Source organism: Petaurus breviceps, unplaced genomic scaffold, assembly GCF_028583685.1.
Source record: "Petaurus breviceps papuanus isolate PSGF00001 unplaced genomic scaffold, PetGlider_PUasm1.0 47, whole genome shotgun sequence".
Lineage (NCBI taxonomy): Eukaryota > Metazoa > Chordata > Mammalia > Diprotodontia > Petauridae > Petaurus > Petaurus breviceps.
Genome location: NW_027186349.1, coordinates 12,001,698 through 12,021,761, shown reverse-complemented (window position 1 = coordinate 12,021,761; position 20,064 = coordinate 12,001,698). Strand labels below are relative to the sequence as shown.

Here is a 20,064-nt window from a genome sequence, read left to right as displayed (position 1 = left end):
TCAGTATGAATCAGCAGTGTGATATGATAGCCAGTCATGCAATCTCATACTGCATGAATAAAGTCATAGTGTTGAGGACTGAGTAACTGATGATCCCTTTGAACCCTGAACTGATCAGACTATATATATATGTGCAGTATTGCTTTCAGTTCAAGCTGCCACATTATAATTCCATGAGGAGCCTGATAATTATCTTCAGATATTTGAAGGACATGGAAGAAGGATTAAACTTTGTTTTTCTTTCTTTTATTTTTTTACTTTGCCTCAGAAGTCAGAATCATTAAGCAATGAGTAAAAATTGCAGAGACAAATGTAGATTTTATTTAGTAACATTTTTCTAAAACTATCCAAAAGTGGAATGGGCTACTCTCCATCAAGGGACATCATAATTTAAAGACTATCTTTCCAATTATCTGAACTGCTGGCAAATATATTCTTATTTAGCTATTCTGGTTCTGAACCCTAACACCCATCCACTAGCCTAGGTCTGTCTAGTGTGAATAATGAATCCCTTGACAGGGTCATATATATTCAAATTCATGCAGTTAAAAGCTCTAATTATGTAAAATAGGAAAATTGGTTCTAGACTAATGAAACTGTGCAATGAGAATTCTAATAATGCGACCACTCTAATAATGTGACCATTCATTATTTGCACAAATTAGGGCCTACCTGTATGACAAAATAACTGTTTTATAAGTTTGATATTATGGAAATATATTTTTCTGACATTATAACAGTTAAAATCCTTTAACAAAGAGCTATTTTTGCAAATAAACTCCTTTTAGTATTTAACAACTAGGATTTTACATTACAGGTCTGTGTCTTGTACATGGTAAACATCAAATTACACTGAATTGAATTGAATTGGGCTCTATGTATTGCTTCTCCTATTTGAAGTGAATAGAGCAATCAGCAAGACTTTGCATTGAGAATATTTTTCTTTAAATCTGACTAGCTAGAACCTAGGATACAGAGACATCTCAGGAAAGAATGCCAAGGTTAGAATTGGAACTTGAGACAGATATTTATTAGGAAAATCCCCCAGTTTTTAATGCATGCATCTGTGTGGTGGTGTTCCATAATCTGAGATGACATTGCTATTTGTATTACTCCCACATGTTTGAATTTGGCTGACATTTTATGAATGATCCTTGTTATTACATGCTTATTTATAAGGTAGATATGGACACTTACACCAGCCATTCCCTAGAGTGAACCTTGATTGTATGTGGCTATTCCTGCCCTTGCCTTTTCTGCTGACCTTTCCCATGTATTGAAGCATATGTTTCATTGTTGCAAAGACAAATAGAAAAAAATGTGGTTAAATTGCTCTCAACTTTAGGGACTAGATTATATCCAGGACACTGTTAATGAAAACTAAAATGGTGTTGCTATTAATTTATTGTATTCATTTAACTTTTTTTTTCTCATTTCATGCTTTATAACCTTAAACACCTTTAAGTTGAAAACTCTTGTGATAGGGTTAAAGTGAAGCTAAAAGCTTTCCTAGCCATCAACTAGCAGGATATGGTAAATTTATTTTTTTTAATTAAAAAAAAAATCTTTGTTATTAATCACAGATGTCTAAGACTTGGGAAGTAGGGGCTGGGAATAGAAAAAAGTCTCCCTTCCTCCAACAGCTTCAGAGTTTTTGTGTACATTCTATGAAACCTTATCCTTCAGGGCTGAAGGGCAGGGATCCCTGCTGCTTGTCCTTTTTCCTCATTCTTTTCCTCTTTTTCTTTCTTTTTATGGTAGTATCCTAGAATGGTTTCCCTATGAACTCTAAAATGGTTTCTTTGGCTTTACTTCATGCAAAGATAATGTGGATTTTAATTGAAACTCTTGAGACTTCAAATAGATTATCAGTTTGGAATAAAATTACTTTCTCATGTACACATCTGGATAATTTCTTTTTAGAAACGGAGGTGGAATTCTGAGATTTATTTTGCCATTCATATGGGACATAACCTCAGATTATTAGTCAGAATGATGATTTAGGGGAGGTGAATCAATAATGACTCAAACTCAAGCATCCTGCTTGTCAGGAAATTCTGCCAGTTTTTGAAGTGAGTCTAAATTGTGCCTTTCCTCTTTTCTGTTTCTGAAGTCAATAGAATGTAATATTCATAGTTTATTTTTTTTGCTACACCTTAAATACACACACATGCTCAGGGGAAATCAGCATGCAGAAGCTGTATGCATTTAAAATGGAAAGGATGAAAATTTAGTTAATATCTGTAATTGTGATCATCTAACTAGTGTCAGATCTTGTGTGAGCATTCTTAATGAACTTAGCCTGTATAATATAAATAAGCTCACACAACTCTCTAAAGAATCAAGAATAAAATCCATGTTTTATGCCCAGTCTATTAAACCATACTCCCCAATTCCTACTTCCCTCAGAGGAGTGCCATTTTACAAGAACCACACTTAGCATGATTTAAGGAGGGGTGAAGGCGTCAGGGGGATGTAAACTTGTCTCATATTTAATCTTGAGTTTTCTTTATTTCATATTAAGTAAAAAAAAGTTTCCATACTAGATGGAAATATTTTAATTGGTACAAATCTGAAAACATTTTAACTGGTACCTTGTTTTCTAGTTTGTAAGCATTTTTGTTATATCAGCCCCAAAGTCCTAGGAAGACCTGAGTTCAAATTTGACCTCAGGCTTTTATTAACTGTGTGACCCTGGGCAAGTCAATTAACCTCTTTTTGCCTTGATCCACTGGAGGAGAAAATAGTAAACCACTATAGTATCTTTGCCAAGAAAACCACACAGACAGAATTGGCATGTTATGGTCCATGGGGTAAAGAAAAGTCAGATGTGACTAAGTGACTGAATAGCCAAAGGCAATAGCACTATCTTGTGGTAGTCAAGTGCCAAACTATGGCATGTTGAATTGAGAGCTGGGAGAAGAGATGTTTACTTCCTTTTTTTTTGGGGGGGGGGGGGGCCTAACAATGAATTTTTCTTAAGAAGACAAAAAAAAACCCTAGAGAATAATTTCAACTCTTAATCTCTCATACCAATTTAGTAATTACCCATTGCTGTTAGCTTTTCTTAACCATGAGTATACCAATAAAGTAAACTAATATAGTGTATCCAGTTATGCAGTTTAGTTTTTTAAAGAGCCATATAGGAACCAAAACAAAAAAAACTTTTCATTTAGCATTGCAGTGCTCTACGATCACATATGTTCGGTCTGCAGTTCTAGTGAACCACTGACCTTGAACAGAACAGTGCCATTTCTAGTAATGTGGTGGAACGCTGAAGGCCATGAATATGTTTACTATACTTGACCTGCCAGATGAGGAGGAAATGTCTCATGAAAATACCTTCTAAAGTGCAGAGAACAAAAGACTACACAATTGAGAAGGAATGTGTACAATTTCTTTTAGTTACTGCGCCACTTGAAATAAGCCTTATCAGCACCCTTCCCTAACAAGGCCAGACTAAAGACTGCTGTGAGAATTTTTCTTGTCCTTCATTCCATATTACATCTACATCCAAATTGACTGCAGAATGATATAAACACATTTGGAATTAGGGTAAGATAATTATGGGTCCTTACAAAGAAGCAGACCTACAATTCACTCTTTGTTCCAAAGAATTTCACTATCTTTTCTCCAACTGCAAGGTCTGGCTGGTGAAAATGGTTTTATGTCCGTGTTGCCATTGGGGTCATATGGAGTCAACTTTATCTCTTCCATTGAAGTTCTATAGAGTTCTTTGACATATTTGCCCTGCTCTGACCACAAAGAAACATGAAATTCATCAATGGCACTTTGAAAATTTACATTTGCCATTGATTTCAAACTTAATTGGAGATACTGATTACTATTGTTAATGTTTTATAAACTAAGTAAATATTTATCATAAAATTACAGTTAACTTTTCAATAATTAATTAGTCATTTAATTAGACAATTGGCCTGGCTTCCATTATGGCCCTGTACCAATACCTCTTCATGGAATGGAAGTAATCCAAGGTTCCTTTAAGTATGTCAACAGAGCGTGAAGGAAGGAGAGTGAACAAGCATTTATTAAGTGCCTCCTGTGTATAAGGTACTGTTCTAAATGCTTTACAAATGTTATCTCTCTTGATATAGTAATATCTAATATATAGCATTTTACGGTTTTCAAAGTGTTTTGCATTTATTATTTCATTTGAACCTAACAACATTCCTGTGAGGTAAGAGCTATTATTATCCTCCATTTATTTATGTATATAACATTATGTATTATTAATATATTACATATATTATTATTTATAATTGAGAGATAATAACAACTCTTACCTCACCGGATTGTTGTGAGGATCAAATGACATCATAATTGCAGAGCACTTAGCTCAGTACCTGGTGTGTAGTAGGCTCTATGTATTTCATATCATTATATGACATATCATGATATAAATGACTTAACTTCTGTACTCACAAATCTTCAGTGGTTCTTTATTGCCCCTACAATAATATATGAAAATCCTTAGCCCAACATTAAAAGTTTTACAAAATCTGATAACTTTCCATTCATTTCCTCTTACTACCCTTTTATCCAGTCTTTAAATCTCCCTCCATGATTTGCATAGTCTGTACTCTGAATATGGAACACACTTCTCTCTCATTTCATGGTGTCATTTACCTTCCTTAAAAGCACAGCTTAGGTGCCACACAAAACCTTTCCTGATTTTCCCTCATTCCCAACTGTTGGTGTTCCCTACCTCTTGAAATTACTCTGTTTCTTTTCTTTTTTTTTTTTTTTGGTCTTTTTGGAAGAGGGAAGGAAGGGCAACTGGGGTTAAGTGACTTGCTCAAGGTCACACAGCTAGTATTACATGTCTGAGACCCGATTTGAACTCGGGTCCTCCTGACTCCAAGGCCAGTGCTGTATTCACTGTGCCACCTAGCTGCCCCAATTACTCTCTATTTCTAAATAAAATTTTCATTTACTTATGTGTATATTGTTTCCTCTTTCCACTTCCCAGTAGAATGTAAGCTCCTCAAGGAAAAGACGGTTTTATTTTTTGTCCTAGCAATAGCACCTACCACAACTCTTCCTTATGCTTAGTAGATGCTTAATAAATGTTTGTTGAAATATCAAGTAACATAGAATTCAGGTGATTAAGTAAATTCTGGAATGAATGCATGAATAACAGTACTTTTGACATAAGTTGTAAGCCAACCACATTGATGCATAAGTGGTTTACTTTATTTTCAGCTAACTGTTTATTTAGTCCCCAGTTCCTTTCAGACCCAGCTCAATTGCCATCTCCTTCATGAAGCTTTCCTTGACTTTCTTCTTAATTAAAAAATAAAAAAACAACAAGATGGGATACTTCCTTCCTCTGAATATACCTAACATTTGACTTTTAATATGACATTTTTCATGCTCTGATATGATTGTTTCTGTGTTTATCTTTGCTACTAGCTTGTAAACTCCTTGAACATAGGAACTATGTTTCATTTAACCATCACTATCCCGCCAGTGCCTACATCAGTGCTTTTTACCTAGTCATCTAATTTGAGTGAATTACTTAATGAATGTTCAGTCTGGTATTTGGATCACTGAAATACTCTACATACACACCACTGCCATTTTAATTGACATCACATTTGACAAAACAAATCTGTAGATGTTGGAATATTTTGTAAGTTCTGCTTTCTTTCTGTTTAATGGTGAAAAGGAGTTGCAGCTTGACTAAACATGGCTTGTGTCTTGAAATCTCTGAATTTCAGATATTTATATTCATAGAAACATTACTAACACAGAAAACCCCAAGTATCAGCGCTACATGAACTATTAATGGAGCCTGGGAAAAATCTAAGTTTTAAGCTTAATGGTGATCATCCTTAAAATACATCATCTGTTTATAGAAAATTATACCCTTTGCTGATGAATACTTCACTACCTGACACTTCATAGGTTGCGCAAAAAAGAAGAACCATTGTCTAGTCCCAGTGTCTGGAATGTTGGTGGGAAAGTGCTGTTGGTTCTATGTACATGTAATCACTAGATTGGGGAGGGATTAACTCTCTTGCTTTTTCATTGAAGAACATAAAGGCCTCTAGTTCAGCAGAGGTAAATACATCTAATCCAAGTATTGGTGTAAAGGACTACTTTCAAAGACCTTTATATCTACTTTTTTTTTAAGATTTAGAATAGATTAAAGAGGAAATATAGATGATGATTTTATTCTTCTTCACTGCCCCAGACCAACAAAACAAAATATTTTACTCTGTTTGAACTGTGGCTAAAACCTTGAGCCATGAATTAGGGAAAGAGCCATTTTGAGCTCCTTATTTTCAAATTATAAAGTAATCATGTAGAACCACTAGCAACTTTGAGGTATGTCAGCTTAATTTGGGGAGTTGAAAAATCATTTGGCTATGGACTGATCATAACAGGCCATAATTAGCTTGTGAGATCTGATGAGAATTTTTGCTGTGATAACACTTTTCTGGTAGCAAGGGTAAAATACCTAAGGATTTCTTGCTTTCACAAGTTTTTCGATTTGAGGGTTTGTTTTGTTTTGTGGTTGTTTTCTTCTTGTTTTTGAAGAGTGGTGGCATTCTTGAGAAGAGTATTTTTCATTGCTGAGATACTGGTTTCAGAAGACTTTTTTCTCAATTTCTATAAACTCTGACGTGAATGAAAACAAAACCAGTATGGTACAGAGGAAAGCGCGCTATCTCTGGACTTGAAGACTTGGGTTCACTTCCCACATTTGACACTACATGTGCAACTTTACACAAGTCATTTAACTTCCCTGAGCCTTTATGTATAAAATGAGAGTTGTCCTATACAGCTGTGATGCTGTGTTGTATGTGTTGAACTTCATTGTGTTCTTCTTGAGGTATTGTACTAGTTAACTTCATCAGAACATAGGGTTGATTAATAAAGCCGAGTCATTTAGTTTCCCTTTGTTTCATAGACACTGGCTACATACTTAATAGTTAGTAACCTTTTAAATTCTGTTGGTCATGAAGGAAACTGAATCTAATAGATGTAAATCAAGCCCCACTCCTAAGAACACTATTGAAGATATGTGTACCATACTGATAGTGAGTCAGTCGGCAACCAGGTCAGACTAGGCTGCATACCTTCTTGTTGTTTGTGAAAGCATTTTATGCTTTCCAGAACTTTTTTTTCTTTTTGTTATTATATGTTTGCAAAGAAAATGGGCAGACCCAGTATATACATAAATGAGCTGTGCTATCCCAGTGACTATCGTTCATTATCAGTTGAGTACCTATTCTTTGTTAATCATACTTTTAAGTTAAGAAAAAGACAAGTTCCTAAGAATGTTATTTTTTTAATTGTGTTAAAGTAACATCTTGTTTGCCCTTAATGTTTTCTTCTCAAATAGTATTTGATCTGAACTTCTTTTTCTAAGACCATACTTTGTTGCACCATGATCTTCTAGACATTCCATTAAAACTTCAACTTCTTTTCTTGCCCTTTCAGACTCTCTCTCTGTCTCAAGTAATGATGCCAGTCCTCCTGCTTCAGTAACATCACTGCAGCCTCATATGATTGGAGCACAGAGTTCTCCAGGTCCCAAGCGTCCAGGTAATACCCTGAGAAAGTGGCTTACCAGCCCAGTGAGACGTCTTAGCAGTGGGAAGGCCGATGGGCATGTGAAAAAGCTTGCCCATAAGCATAAGAAGAGCAGAGAAGTCCGTAAGAGTGCAGATGCTGGCTCTCAGAAAGATTCGGACGACAGTGCCGCCACTCCGCAGGATGAGACGATAGAAGAGGTTAGTATCCTCCTTTGAGATACAAAGCAGATCTCAGGTTTATCCAAGGAAACATTAAGAAAACTAATAGGCCTTTTGTTCTTAGATTTTTATTTAAAGTTGCAAGTATAAATATTTGCCTCATGTTTAAATTAATTTGATTCTCTTTGCCTTTACATAATAGTACCTAAATCATCTTTCCCTTATGTTCCTACTGGTTTTCTGCTTAGATAGGTGGGCTAGTGGCTACGTTAGTGTTGTGTGAACACAGAGGGAAGTCCGCATCAGAGTAATTGCTGCCATTTCAACATATTCACAACCATTTACACGGTTTTTCCTAATAATAAAAAAGGCTAAGTAGCTTGTTCTAATATGCTCAATAACCACCATGTCTACCTTAGTAGCAATACTAAATGTTGGTGTATTTCAGGCCATTGTCCCAGGCCCACCCCATATTTAGCACTCAGACAGGGCTATAAGTTGCTACTCAATCTTGCAGAAAGTTTGGCCTTCCATCAGGGTTTATCATGTTTCTTTATTCCACATAGCACTACCACATACTGGCAAAATTTTTCAAAGAAAGCATTGGGTTTTGTTTGCTTTGGGTTTTTGTTTTTGTTTTTTTTCTTTTTGGTCTTAATAGGAAGGATGCATGAAATGTTTTCTTCTTCCTGTTTTTTTTTTCTTCAACTTATATGCCAGCCTGTGGAGAGAAGTATCAAATCAGTTTTCTATGCTAGCCCAGTAGCAAACACTACATCATTCCCATTCATGAGAAATAAACATCCTTGAGTAAGTCAGGAGATTTCTCATTTCCCTTTCTCCTGAAAACCAGGAAACTCCACAGGAAAGAACAGTTAATACCTATTTAATCCAGCCCTGCTATCCTCAGCATTGGTGGCATCAATCCTCCCTGCCTTGGGAAATCTTCTTGCCATGGACAAAAGGATAATAATTATTATATGTGGTTTCCCAGATCCCTCATAAGCTTTAATGAAGAGGAAAGGATATAAGGGTTGTATCATTTAATATTTCTTTTGTACATATGTACTTTCTGCTGTAGATTTTTTCCCCTGTGTGTAATTATATCATGCTTATGTTTCTTTAAATACATATAGGTTACAAATTCACTTACCAATTATGTCTGCTTAGTAGCCTCTGAAATCCTAATTTTGCTAAATTTAAGACAGTTGATAAAGATTGTGATACACAATTTATATTCTCAATATGTAATCTTGACTGTGTTTTTTGACTGTGGTTTTTTTTTTTTCCCTTTCTAGTCAGTACCATTATTTTCATGAAATTTTAGCCTAGCAAGGTTGATTCTTGGACTTTCTTATTTGTGGTATTAAGTACCCAACTAATAATAGTGTGATTCCCTTCAAAAGAGACCATTTGAGTATCAATTACAACCAAATGATTTTGCTTAATAGATTTTTTAAGGGAATATATTATTTGCAGGAAGGAGCAGAAGAATTTTGAGGAATTGACTGATACGACCAAACTAAGTGTACCTAGAAAAGATAGAGAGCTAGAGACCACTTGATTGCTTCTTCCCTTTTCTAAGATGGTGAACAAGATACTGAATGTCTAGATTGAAGGAAGCTGACGAAAAGTTACCGTCAAGGCCAAGTCGCTCTCTTTCTTCTAGATTTCTTGTCTCTGAGTTTCTGCCTTATTCTACTTTTCCCACAAGACCTTTAGGCATTCATCCAGGATTAACTGATTGTGACAGCAATGACCCAGAGGGTCATGAAGTTTTTTTCCATTTTCTTGCAGAGAGGTCGGAATGAGGGGCTAAGCAGTGGCACACTCTCCAAGTCTTCCTCATCAGGAATGCAGAGTTGTGGAGAGGAAGAGGGGGAAGAAGGTGCGGATTCAGTTCCCCTTCCACCACCAATGGCAATCCAGCAGCACAGCCTCCTTCAGCCAGACTCCCAGGACGATAAGGTAAAAGGATGCAAGGGTGCTGCCCTGGGAGTCAGGTTAGGACCACACATCTGAGCAGGGGTCAGACTTCCTTTGCAAAGGGATTGTATATAGGGCCTTTGTAAAATCACTCAGACAAACAAAAGACCGTGGTAGTTGCATGAAAGAAATCCATGCAAAGTGAAGCTACTCCAGACATTGCATAGGCTATTTTTCCTATCAGAGAAATAGACATTGAATATTTATAAAAAGTCTGCATTTGAAACAGGAAGCGACATATGCAGTATTAATGCTGGCCTTTATAGGTTCAAACAGGTTCTCCACTTCTCAAGGTTCAGATGCTTGCCTCATAATTAAACTAATTTGATTCTCTTCCCATATATATACAAGTGCCAAATGACCCTTCCCTTATGATCCTGCCAGTTCTCTGCTTAGGGATCTAGGCTTTTACAATGTGGACAACTTAAGGACCTTAATAGGTTTTTGATTTACTAATGTTAGTTCATTTATTCAAAGTGATAAATACAGTCTAACAAAATAAAGTAAAGTTTTATGTGAAACTTGCATAAACAGCAGATAATTCAACCCAGGAAATATTTTTTTTTTCCCATTTTGATTGTATTCTCTCTGAGACTTGGGTAATGCTATGTGTATAGCTTTATATTTCCAAAACGAAACTGTGCTGTTATTTGTTTAATTGTTTTTTTCCACATGCCAAGTCATTAGTTTGTAGAACCAACATACCACTCCAAAATGTTCATTTTGAGAGATGACTCTTAAGAGTACAGAAATGTACCTAAAACTCCTAACCTTTACCTTGAGTGAATTCAGGGGGCATATATCCAAATAGGAGTATTTTTCAAATACTTTAGTACAACCCAGTTACAAAGCCCTAAAACTAAGTGTTATATAAATTATATATATTATATAAAACTAAGTATATCAAAATGGAAACTTGATAAATACAATTTGGATGTCCTCTCCCACTTGATTCCCCATTGTACTACTTAAAATCTTCAAGTGTTAAAAACTGCAGTATGAAGTCACCACTGGTGATTTTTTCCCCCCAATGGGTTGCGGGGGGGAAGGGGTGGTGGCAGTAACTAGCATTTCTGAGTCAAGCAGATGTTTTCAACAGTTGTGTTTTTTTTTCCTCCTTTCTTTTCTATCCTTTTCCCCCCAATGATTGCCATCATCACTGAAGTAGTCAGTTGCTGGATTGCCACATCTTTTGCTGCACTGTGCCTAGATCAGTTTCCTGCATGTTTGCTGAACTAAGACCAATCACAATCCAGTCACTGACAATTACGTCTCCAGGGAATAATTGCCAAGGCCAAATTGAGCCAATCCAATCCAAATTCAAACTTTTTTTAGCCACGTGTCTTTTGGAATTCTCTTCCTCCCTCCTCTTTTTAAATCTAGTTCAAGTTAGGGGAGCTACACATCTTAGGAAAAAAAAAACACCTTGTAAGTTAAAGAATTTAGTTTGGGTTTGATTCCTTTGACATTTGTGTGCATGTCTTGAGTGTGTGCAGGCACACACACAGATCTGTGTGTTGGGTGAAAAGGAAGGGGGAGAAACTGAGGCAAGACAACATGTAGCCATTTACACATAATATAACTAAAGATGAAATTGGGCCCATGTTGTCTCTCTGTCTACCTCCAAGCTAAGTAACTGTCTTCATTAATGTTATAGGTAACTTCTATTTTAAAAGGAGAAAAAAACTTATTTAAATTTCTGGGGTTTTCTAAACAACAATAGTTATCAGGCAGTGTTTTCTTATATACCTAATACAATCATTTTTTTTCTCCATTTAAAACATCATTATTCTTCTTTTTGGTAGAATCATTTATTGATTATTGTATTTCATTGAGTGAACTTGATAGAACCTTATTTTTTTAAATAAAAGTATAGCGATGTTTCTAGACAGCTAGTATATTACCATGTGACTAATTTTTTGTTTTATTCTGTTTTCTCTTTTTTTGTAAACTCACTGCAGCACTATGTTGATTTGTGTTCTGTGTCTGCTTTGGCTCAATTTCCTTACCTTTCCATTTGAAATATTTTCCTTTCCTTCATTCCATATTCCTCTTTCATTAGAATGAACCAGCTTTTGTCATCCAAAGCGCATGTTTTGATTTCTATATTTTAGAGCATCATTGTAAATGTACAAATTCGTATGTGTCCATTTTGTCCAGGAACATGTTGTTGGGACAGCCTAACCTCTGTTGCATGCATCTGTGCTGTCCTTAATATGAAGTGAGGTTCATATTACATACCCTTTTCTAGTTTCCAGTTATTTAATGATACAAGTAATCTGCAAACTCACCATGTTTGCTAATTACTGAAACTGAACTTAATGGCCCCTTACCCAGACTCCTTTGCTGTCAACTCCTTTTACCCTCAGTTCTAGCCATAAATTGGCATCTTATTTATAGCTTGTGAGGCCAGAGATCTTCTGTACTCTGCAATAATCACTGGGGAAAATGGATGGCACAGAAAATGGTGAGCTTGTTCCCCCCTCTCTTCCCAGTCTGGTCAGTGTGCCCCAGCTCCTTTTCTTCCTTGTATTTATCTATTTATTTTAAAGAATTGCAGTTAATGCCCTTTGTGGTCATTTTTTCATTTTCTGGTTATTCAAGGACTTGCTCTTTAGAATGTTTTTAAGTCTCTATTATATTAACTTATCAGGCATTGTACATTTTTCCTCTTATATGTTATGCAGGAATCATTTGGAACAATTAAATTAAGACTATTCCCATGCCCAATCACCTGTTTGAAAAACATTAAGAGTTTAGACTGTCCATTTAAAACAGACATGGTCTGCTTTCCACATGTATCCCAGATCAGGATTCATTTAATATTTCATGTCTGAATATTGTAAATTGGAAAGGATGATTTTAAATAAATAAAACAAGAATAAAACTCGTGGATTTTCTGTCTGGAATTACTTTAAAAAAAAGAGACGTTTACAGAAGGAATTATTATGTGTTGAGTGACTAAACTGGAAGCGTTTCCTCCTTCCCCTTCCCTTTTTCCCCCCTTGCATTTTTCCACAGACATCATCCCGGTTATTGGTCCGTCCTACCAGCTCCGAAACACCCAGCGCAGCAGAGCTTGTCAGTGCCATTGAAGAGCTTGTGAAAAGTAAAATGGTAAGCCTGGGTAGGGGAGCCCCAGAGGGGCAGGGTCTTATTGTGGGGGCGTAAGTCCAAATATAGATTACTTCCTATCTGCCACATTTCTTTACCAGGAAATGTATCCATAAGATGCTACCATGTTTTAGTTCTAAGAATGACTACTATTGGAGCAGTCCCATAACAATTTGAAGAGATGCTGCTCTGTAGCCTATGATTGCTCAGGAACTGTGTGCCATCCCCTAAACCCCCAGATAGTTTTATGCCTTCGTCGTTTGTTACAGATATTTCTCAATTCAGTTCTTAAAGCCTTTCCTTTCTCAGTTAACCTAAAAATCAGTTAATAATCTTAGTATTTCTTTAGCTTTTCTATCCATCAGTCTATTAACATGCATTTACTAGACACCTGCTGTGTGCAGCCAGATGGCACAGTGGACAGAGCACTAGGCCTAGATTAAATAAGACCTGAGGTCAAATCCAGCCTCAGACACTTACTAACTGTGAGACTCTGGGCAAGTCATTTAACCTCTGTTGGCTCTAGTTTTCTCATCTGTAAAATGGGGATAACATTAACACTTTCCTCCCAGGGTTTTTGTGGGGATCAAATGAAATAATAATTGTAAAGCACCTGACACATAGTAATGTATAAATGTTAGTTATTATTATTATGTGTCCGCAACTATGTTAAACGCTGAGATTACAGACACAAAAATTAAATAATCCTTGTCCTGAAGGAGTTTACATTCAATCAAGGGAAGCAATGTGCATGTCTAAACATAGAAAAAATATATTCAAAGTAAGTTGAAGGGTAATTTCAGGGAGGGACTCACAAGCAATTCTGGGAATCAGCAAGGGCCTCATGTAGAAGATATCATTTGTGCTAGCTTTGAAGGATACTAGGAATTCTAAGCAGAGGTCAGAAAAAAATTCATTCTATATGTGGTAGACAGACTCTGATTGCAAAGACATGGGGATAGATGAAATGTGATCTAAGAGAAGAGTAGCAACAAGTCGTATTTTGATGGACTGTAGAACGTGTGATGGAGAGTAACGTGTAGTACACCTCAAAGGTAGGCTGCAGCAAGATTGTTAAAGTTCTAAAATGCCAAACAAAGAAATGAGTATTTTATCCTATGTGTAATTGGGAGCCACTGAAACTTCCAGAGGAAAGGAATGTGATCAGATCTGTACTTAGGAAATACTGCTTTGGCATCTGTGTAAAGGATGAATTAGGAGCCTGGGAGAGACTTGAGACAGAAAGACCACTTGGGAGGCAGGAGTCCAGGGCAGAAGTGATGAGGGTCTGAGCTAAAGTGGTTTCCAGATAAGTGGAGAAAAGGAGACTGATACAAGAAATGCTGTGGAGGTAGAAACTGATTAGATATGTGTGATAGGAGGGAAGAGTAAAAGTTCAAGGATGTCTCTGAAGTTGTGAACCTAGGTCAACGGAAGGATGAAGATGCCTTACATATAAGGAAGTTGGAAGAGAAGGATATGGAGGGGGTGGGCTGGGATGGGGGCGGAATATAAGTTCTGTTTTGAACATGTTGAATTTGACTTGCCTCAGGGACATCTAGTTCAAAAAAACCTTTGAGATAGGAAATATTAGTAGTACATACTTAGACTCGGCAATGGTGTACCTAAGTTCCAGTACTTTAAAAACTGAAAGCATTGTTTATGTTCTACCAAATCAAGGTCAGTGTAAATACCAGGTATAGCAAGAGCAGAATTCACTGTACCATGAGCCCTTGCTAGACTAGTGAAGTCAGTTCAGTAAACTTCCCTTAAATGTCCACTTAAACATATGCATTCTACTTTCCTTAAACATCTGCTTTGTGCAAGTCACCATGCTTAGGATTACAAAGGCAAACAAAATGATCCCTTCCTTCAAGGGACTTGTCCTCTACTTATCAGACCCAGTCTGTATACAGAGAAGTATAACCACAAGGATAGGGAGTGACGTGGGCAAGGGAAGAATCAAAGAGATTCTATGAAAACTTGCGAAAGGAAAGAACACTAACAAAGTAATTGGCAAAATTTTCTAGGACAACAGTTAATAAACGTAGGCCCCTTTCAGAGGTGAATCAGCTCTGGTGGAATCTTTTTTTTTTTTTCCAAAGAGGGAAAGAATGATTTCCAAGATCTCCTGTCAAGGTCCTCTTGCTAAAACACTGAAAATGGGACATGAAGACTGATGATTAATTTCCAGTATCCATACTCATAGTTGGTTTTATTGATTTAGTTCCCTTTTCTCCAAAATATCTCTTTTTTACACTATCTCTTAAATTTTTATGTTGCAGTATAGATGAAAGTATGATTTGAGGGGCGGCCAGGTGGCTCAGCGAGTAAGAGCACCAGTTTCAGTATCGGGATGACCTGGGGATCAAATCCAGGCTCAGATACTCAGCACCACACCCAGAAATAACTGGCCATGTAACCTTGAGCAAGTTACTTAACCCCAGTTGCTTTAAAAAAAAAAAGTATGATTTGAAGTGATTTCAGAACCCCTTAAACATTTTAGAATAGTCGTTTATAATCAGTTATATGATCATTAGAATCATCTTCATCTATTCATTTAAGGAAATCTATGCGTGTCAAAAATTGCATCTCTTTTTAAAATTTTCTTTAATGTGGACCTCTTTCTGATTCTGATAGGCCTGAAATTTCACTATATTGGTGCCTCCTTTTTAAAGTGCTCTAGAGCCAGTTTTAAGAAGATAATAGCTTGCTGACAACCTTACTTTCCACTTAAAATCAGGGGATTGGACTAAATTATTTTCAAGATCTCAATTTGGAAAATCATGTGATCCTAACAAAGTCATTTCCTTCACTTTTAGTTTAAATACAACAGTGGAGTTAATTTATCTGTTTTATTTGTTTCCAATCACCTTTCAGTTTTCTAAGAACTTTAAGCAATACAGCAACAATTGTTCATATTTAATGAGCATTAACTTTATCTGAGACTATACTCTCTTTCTCTTTCTTCCCATAGATAGTCATTTGTATTCTGACCTCTTAATAAAAGAAACGTGAACCAAATGTGACTTAATTCCAAACAACAGGCCCACTGCCTCCCCTCCCTGTGGCAGGTTTTTATAAATAAAAACTTCCAGTGACAGGTGACTCATTGTAACGTTCACAGGATATGCCAGTATCCTATGAGTCTGAATCATAGCTGTGTGTATTCCCTTGTGGTGGGCTTCTCAACACATATCCCAAATCACTTTTGTTCATTTTCTTCTGGCTGATCTCCTAGGAGGTCATTTCCAGTGTGGCCATATCTTTCTGATTATGTAGACTGAATGAATATATCCTATGAAATGCTGCCGATGATATCATTGGGGTGTGGTTCATTTGCCAAATAGCCAACATTGAAGGAAACTAAAAATCCAAATGTAGCAAGCCAAGATTCATTCTATGTGTCAGTTTGTCCCAGGAAACTGTTGGTTTATTGCAATTTCACAGAATGTTAGAGATGGAAAGGATATTAGATTCCAGCCCAGCCTCTTCATTTTACAGAAAAGGAAACTGAAATACAGGGAGATTAAATAATTTGCCCAGTCAAAAAGCTAGTAAATGACAAGGCCAGAATCCCAGATCACTTTTTCTGACTCTTAAGTTCCATGTATAATGTAATATATTACATTATATGATATGTAATTATATAATAGAACATATTATGTATACATAGTGGTAATGTAACACCCATTTTATCATCATTGTCATCGTCAGCATCATATGAATTTGCTTTGTGCTTTACAAGTGTTATCTTATTTGATCTTCACATCAACCCTGGAAGGCAGGTGCTCTTATAATCTGCATTTTATAGATAAGAAAACTCAACACACAGAGAGGTTACATGACTTGCCCAGAGTTACACAGCTAGTAAGTATCTAAGGCCCAGTTTGAACTCAGGTCTTCCTTACTCCAAGTCCAGCATTCCATCCACTGTGCCACTTAGCTGACTCCAAATGCTGTTACATTTGTGGTGTCCCCAACCTCCTTATTCTTTTTTTTTTTTTTTGGAGGGGAAGGCAATCAGGGTTAAGTGACTTACCCAGGTTCACACAGCTACTAAGTATCTGAGGCTGGATTTATTTGAACTTAGGTCCTCCTGACTCCAGGGCCAGTGGTCTGTCCACTGTGCCACCTAGCTGTCCCTCCCGCCTCCATATCCAAGAGATAAACCATATGACTGCATACCACAGACAGAATGGCAAAAGTAAATGCTGTGTAGCCATAGTACCTGTTGATGACACTGTATTATCTTGTTCTACCTCCACATAAACTTGTCATCTATCTCCTCTTTTATTTTGTCACTACCACAACCCTAGTAAGGCATTCATTATCATTTACCTGGATTACTGAAATAACCTGCTAGCATATCGTCCCCACTCCAGATCTTAGCACCACTGACAAAAGGCTCTTTCTCATACATAAATCAGGCTCTGGCTCCTCAAACCCTTCACTGGATCTCCACTGACCACCAGACAAAGTTCAGACAGCTTTGTTTGGCATTCAGAGCCCTCCCCAGTCTGGTTCCACCCTGCATTTTCAGGCTCTTACCATCAGTATTCCTTTCTACTGTAGTTTACACTCCAACCAAACAGGATAGCCGCACGCTATTTTACTGCCTCTGTGACCTCTCTCTGTGCCTTTGCTTATTATCCTCTTCCCTATTCCTGCAGTGTCCTTCCCTCCCACCACTCCAGAGTCTGTCAGGTTTATATCCCTTGTTTATAGCTCCTCTTGAATACAGCTGCCTTCTTCAGGAGACTCTCCCTGTTCTTCCCAGTCACTAATTCTTCCTTTCATACTTCCTACAGCATTTATTTGTGCCTCTCTAGTGCACTTACCTCTATAACTTTGTATTATATTTGTGTATGTTACATCCTCCTACCAGACTCTGTCCTCTATGCAGTGTCTCCATAGCACCCAGTGTAGTGTGTTCTCTGCCCCCAAGGAGTTTGCATTCTGACAGGGGAGACAACCTAGGATCATAGATTAAAAGCTGCAAAGGAGCATAGGGGAAAGTGAGGACCAGAGAACAGGGAAAGTCTCCTGAAGAAGGCAGCATTCAAGCTAAACTATAAAGAATAGATACAATTCAGCAGACTTCAGGGTGGTGGGAGGGAACACCAACGACGAAACGGGGAGCAAGATAATTAGCAAAAGAATTAGTAGGTGTCTGAGGCAGGATTTGAAAACTGATCTTCCCGACTTTATGTCCAGTGCCCTATCCACCAAGGGATGCAGTGTCTGTGCACATACAGGCACAGACAATACATACAAAGCAGACACAAGTTAACCTTCAGGGGAAGAAACTAGAAGATTAGGGAAGCCAGGAAAAGCTTCTCAGGTATAAGGCAAGACCCGAAGAAAACCTGGGATTCCAGGAGCAAGAGATAAGAAAGGAAAACCTTCTAGGAATGGGAGGCAGCCAGTGAAAAGATGTCTGTGAAGGTGAAACTAGCGAGGTACAGTGCTTTGTTCAGTTGTGTGCAGCTCTACATGACACCATTTGGGACTTTCTTACCTAGGGTACTAGAGTGGTTGGCCATTTCCTTCTCCAGCTCCTCTTACAGATGAGAAACTTAGGCAAACAGGGTTAAGTGACTTGCCCATGGTCACGTAGCTAGTAAATGTCTGAGGCCAGATTTGAACGCAGGAAGGTGAGTCTTTCTGAATATAAGCTCAAGTGCTCTATCTACTGTGCCACCTAGCTGCCCAGGTATAGTGCAGGCACTGCTTAAATGACATTCATTGTTGGCTAGATGACCTTGCATATAAGAAATCCCAAATACCAGTTTCATGCAGTGCATGACCCACTGCTTAGAAAATACAGTTGCATTTAGTTACCACGTGTCTAGTGGCATGTTTCAGGTTGGCCCCTTTTCCAAGGCCAGCTCTAAAGAGGATGTTAAAATTCATTCAGGAACTTGGTAGATCCATCCCAGCTAGGCATCTGTTCCCTGCTTGGTAAAGAGACACAGAAGGATAGTGTCAGAAGAGTCCCTATATGTGAAATAAACCTTTTTTTTTTTTGAGAGGAAGCTAAACCTTACAGTTTCTATTATCACTGGATTTTTTTTTCTCATCACATCTTCTCTCATGACAGGAAACTCTCCACATTCCCATCTCCTGCCACCATCTCTATTCAGACTTTTCCTCCTCAGGGACTTGAATTAGCATGAATGGATTCAGTGGCTGTCCCCCGTGGAGTCACTCTAGCTTCTTCCTCTGTTTCTAGGGGAGGGTCTAGCACTTTGACCAGACTGTTGTTTTTCCTTTCAAGTGGACGATCATCCTGATGAGCTTCAGCTGTTTCTCTGTAAATCCAGACAGTCCAAAAGGACCAAAAAATTCTCCCATTCATTGTCCCAGGCTTTGGTGGTTGTCCTCTCAGAGAACTCATAAGACTTGGCCTGCATAAATCAAGATTTGTTATATAGGGTAAACTTCCTACAGTATAAGCCACAATCTGTTTTTTTTTAAATAATTCTAATCTGAAGCAAATGCTATTTCCCCAGCTGACTACATAGACTAATCTTCTTCAGCAAAAACCACACACAATATAGACCTAGTTCCTTCTGGTTCCATGAGTTTCAGGTGAATAAGTTTTTGCTGCACTGTCGTTTTTGTCCTGAAAACCATAGCTGTGATTGAGAGATGCAAGAACAAAAATTCATCCTGTTGGCTTTTCTAGAATATAAGAATGCAGTTTACATTCAAGGTCTGAGTAAAGCATGGTAGTCCTAACAACTGTTCCTTTAGTTTATAGGATGTATTCTGTTCAAAGAGGAGTACACAAGAATGAGTGTCATCTTCTGCACCTTTCTAATTCAATCAGACTGTCAACAAGTATTCATTGAATACCTTCTCTGTTCCTGCAGAGGATTGTGATCAATGTAAAGGAAAGTGGAAGAGAAATTTTCCTTCAAGGGAGACAAAACTAACATGTAAAACAATGAGAGAAGTATCACATACTAAACTCGGAGGTCCTGGTTATAGTGCAGTGATGGTTAAGAGGAAGAAGAGATCAGTGTGGCCTGGAATATTAGGTGGAGGTTTGGTACAGGTTCTAGAAACAAACCAGTTTTAAAAGTAATAAAAAGAGGGGCGGCCAGGTAGCACAGCGAGTAAGAGCACTGGCTCCAGTGTCTGGACAACCTGGGGATCAAATCCAGGCTCAGACACTTAGCACCCACCCAGAAACACCTGACGGTGTAACCTTGAGCAAGCTACTTAACCCCGA

General features: G+C 37.5%; 1 protein-coding gene and 1 long non-coding RNA gene across 8 annotated transcripts in view; one reads left to right on the top strand and one right to left on the bottom strand.

Annotated features, from left to right (window-relative positions):
- The window catches only part of TRIO (trio Rho guanine nucleotide exchange factor), a 534,181-nt gene that overhangs the window by 474,037 nt on the left and 40,080 nt on the right, over window positions 1–20,064 (top strand). For 5 of the 7 annotated variants that reach the window (XM_069101424.1, XM_069101423.1, XM_069101425.1 and 2 more), the window contains 3 exons: window positions 7,471–7,763; window positions 9,522–9,692; window positions 12,732–12,827. In XM_069101424.1, coding sequence (XP_068957525.1) covers window positions 7,471–7,763; window positions 9,522–9,692; window positions 12,732–12,827 — 560 coding nt within the window. The other 2 variants (XM_069101428.1, XM_069101429.1) reach the window with 2 other exon arrangements.
- Window positions 1–20,064, bottom strand: part of LOC138171850 (uncharacterized) — a 75,208-nt gene that overhangs the window by 41,375 nt on the left and 13,769 nt on the right. The gene's annotated exons all lie outside the window — the stretch shown is intronic.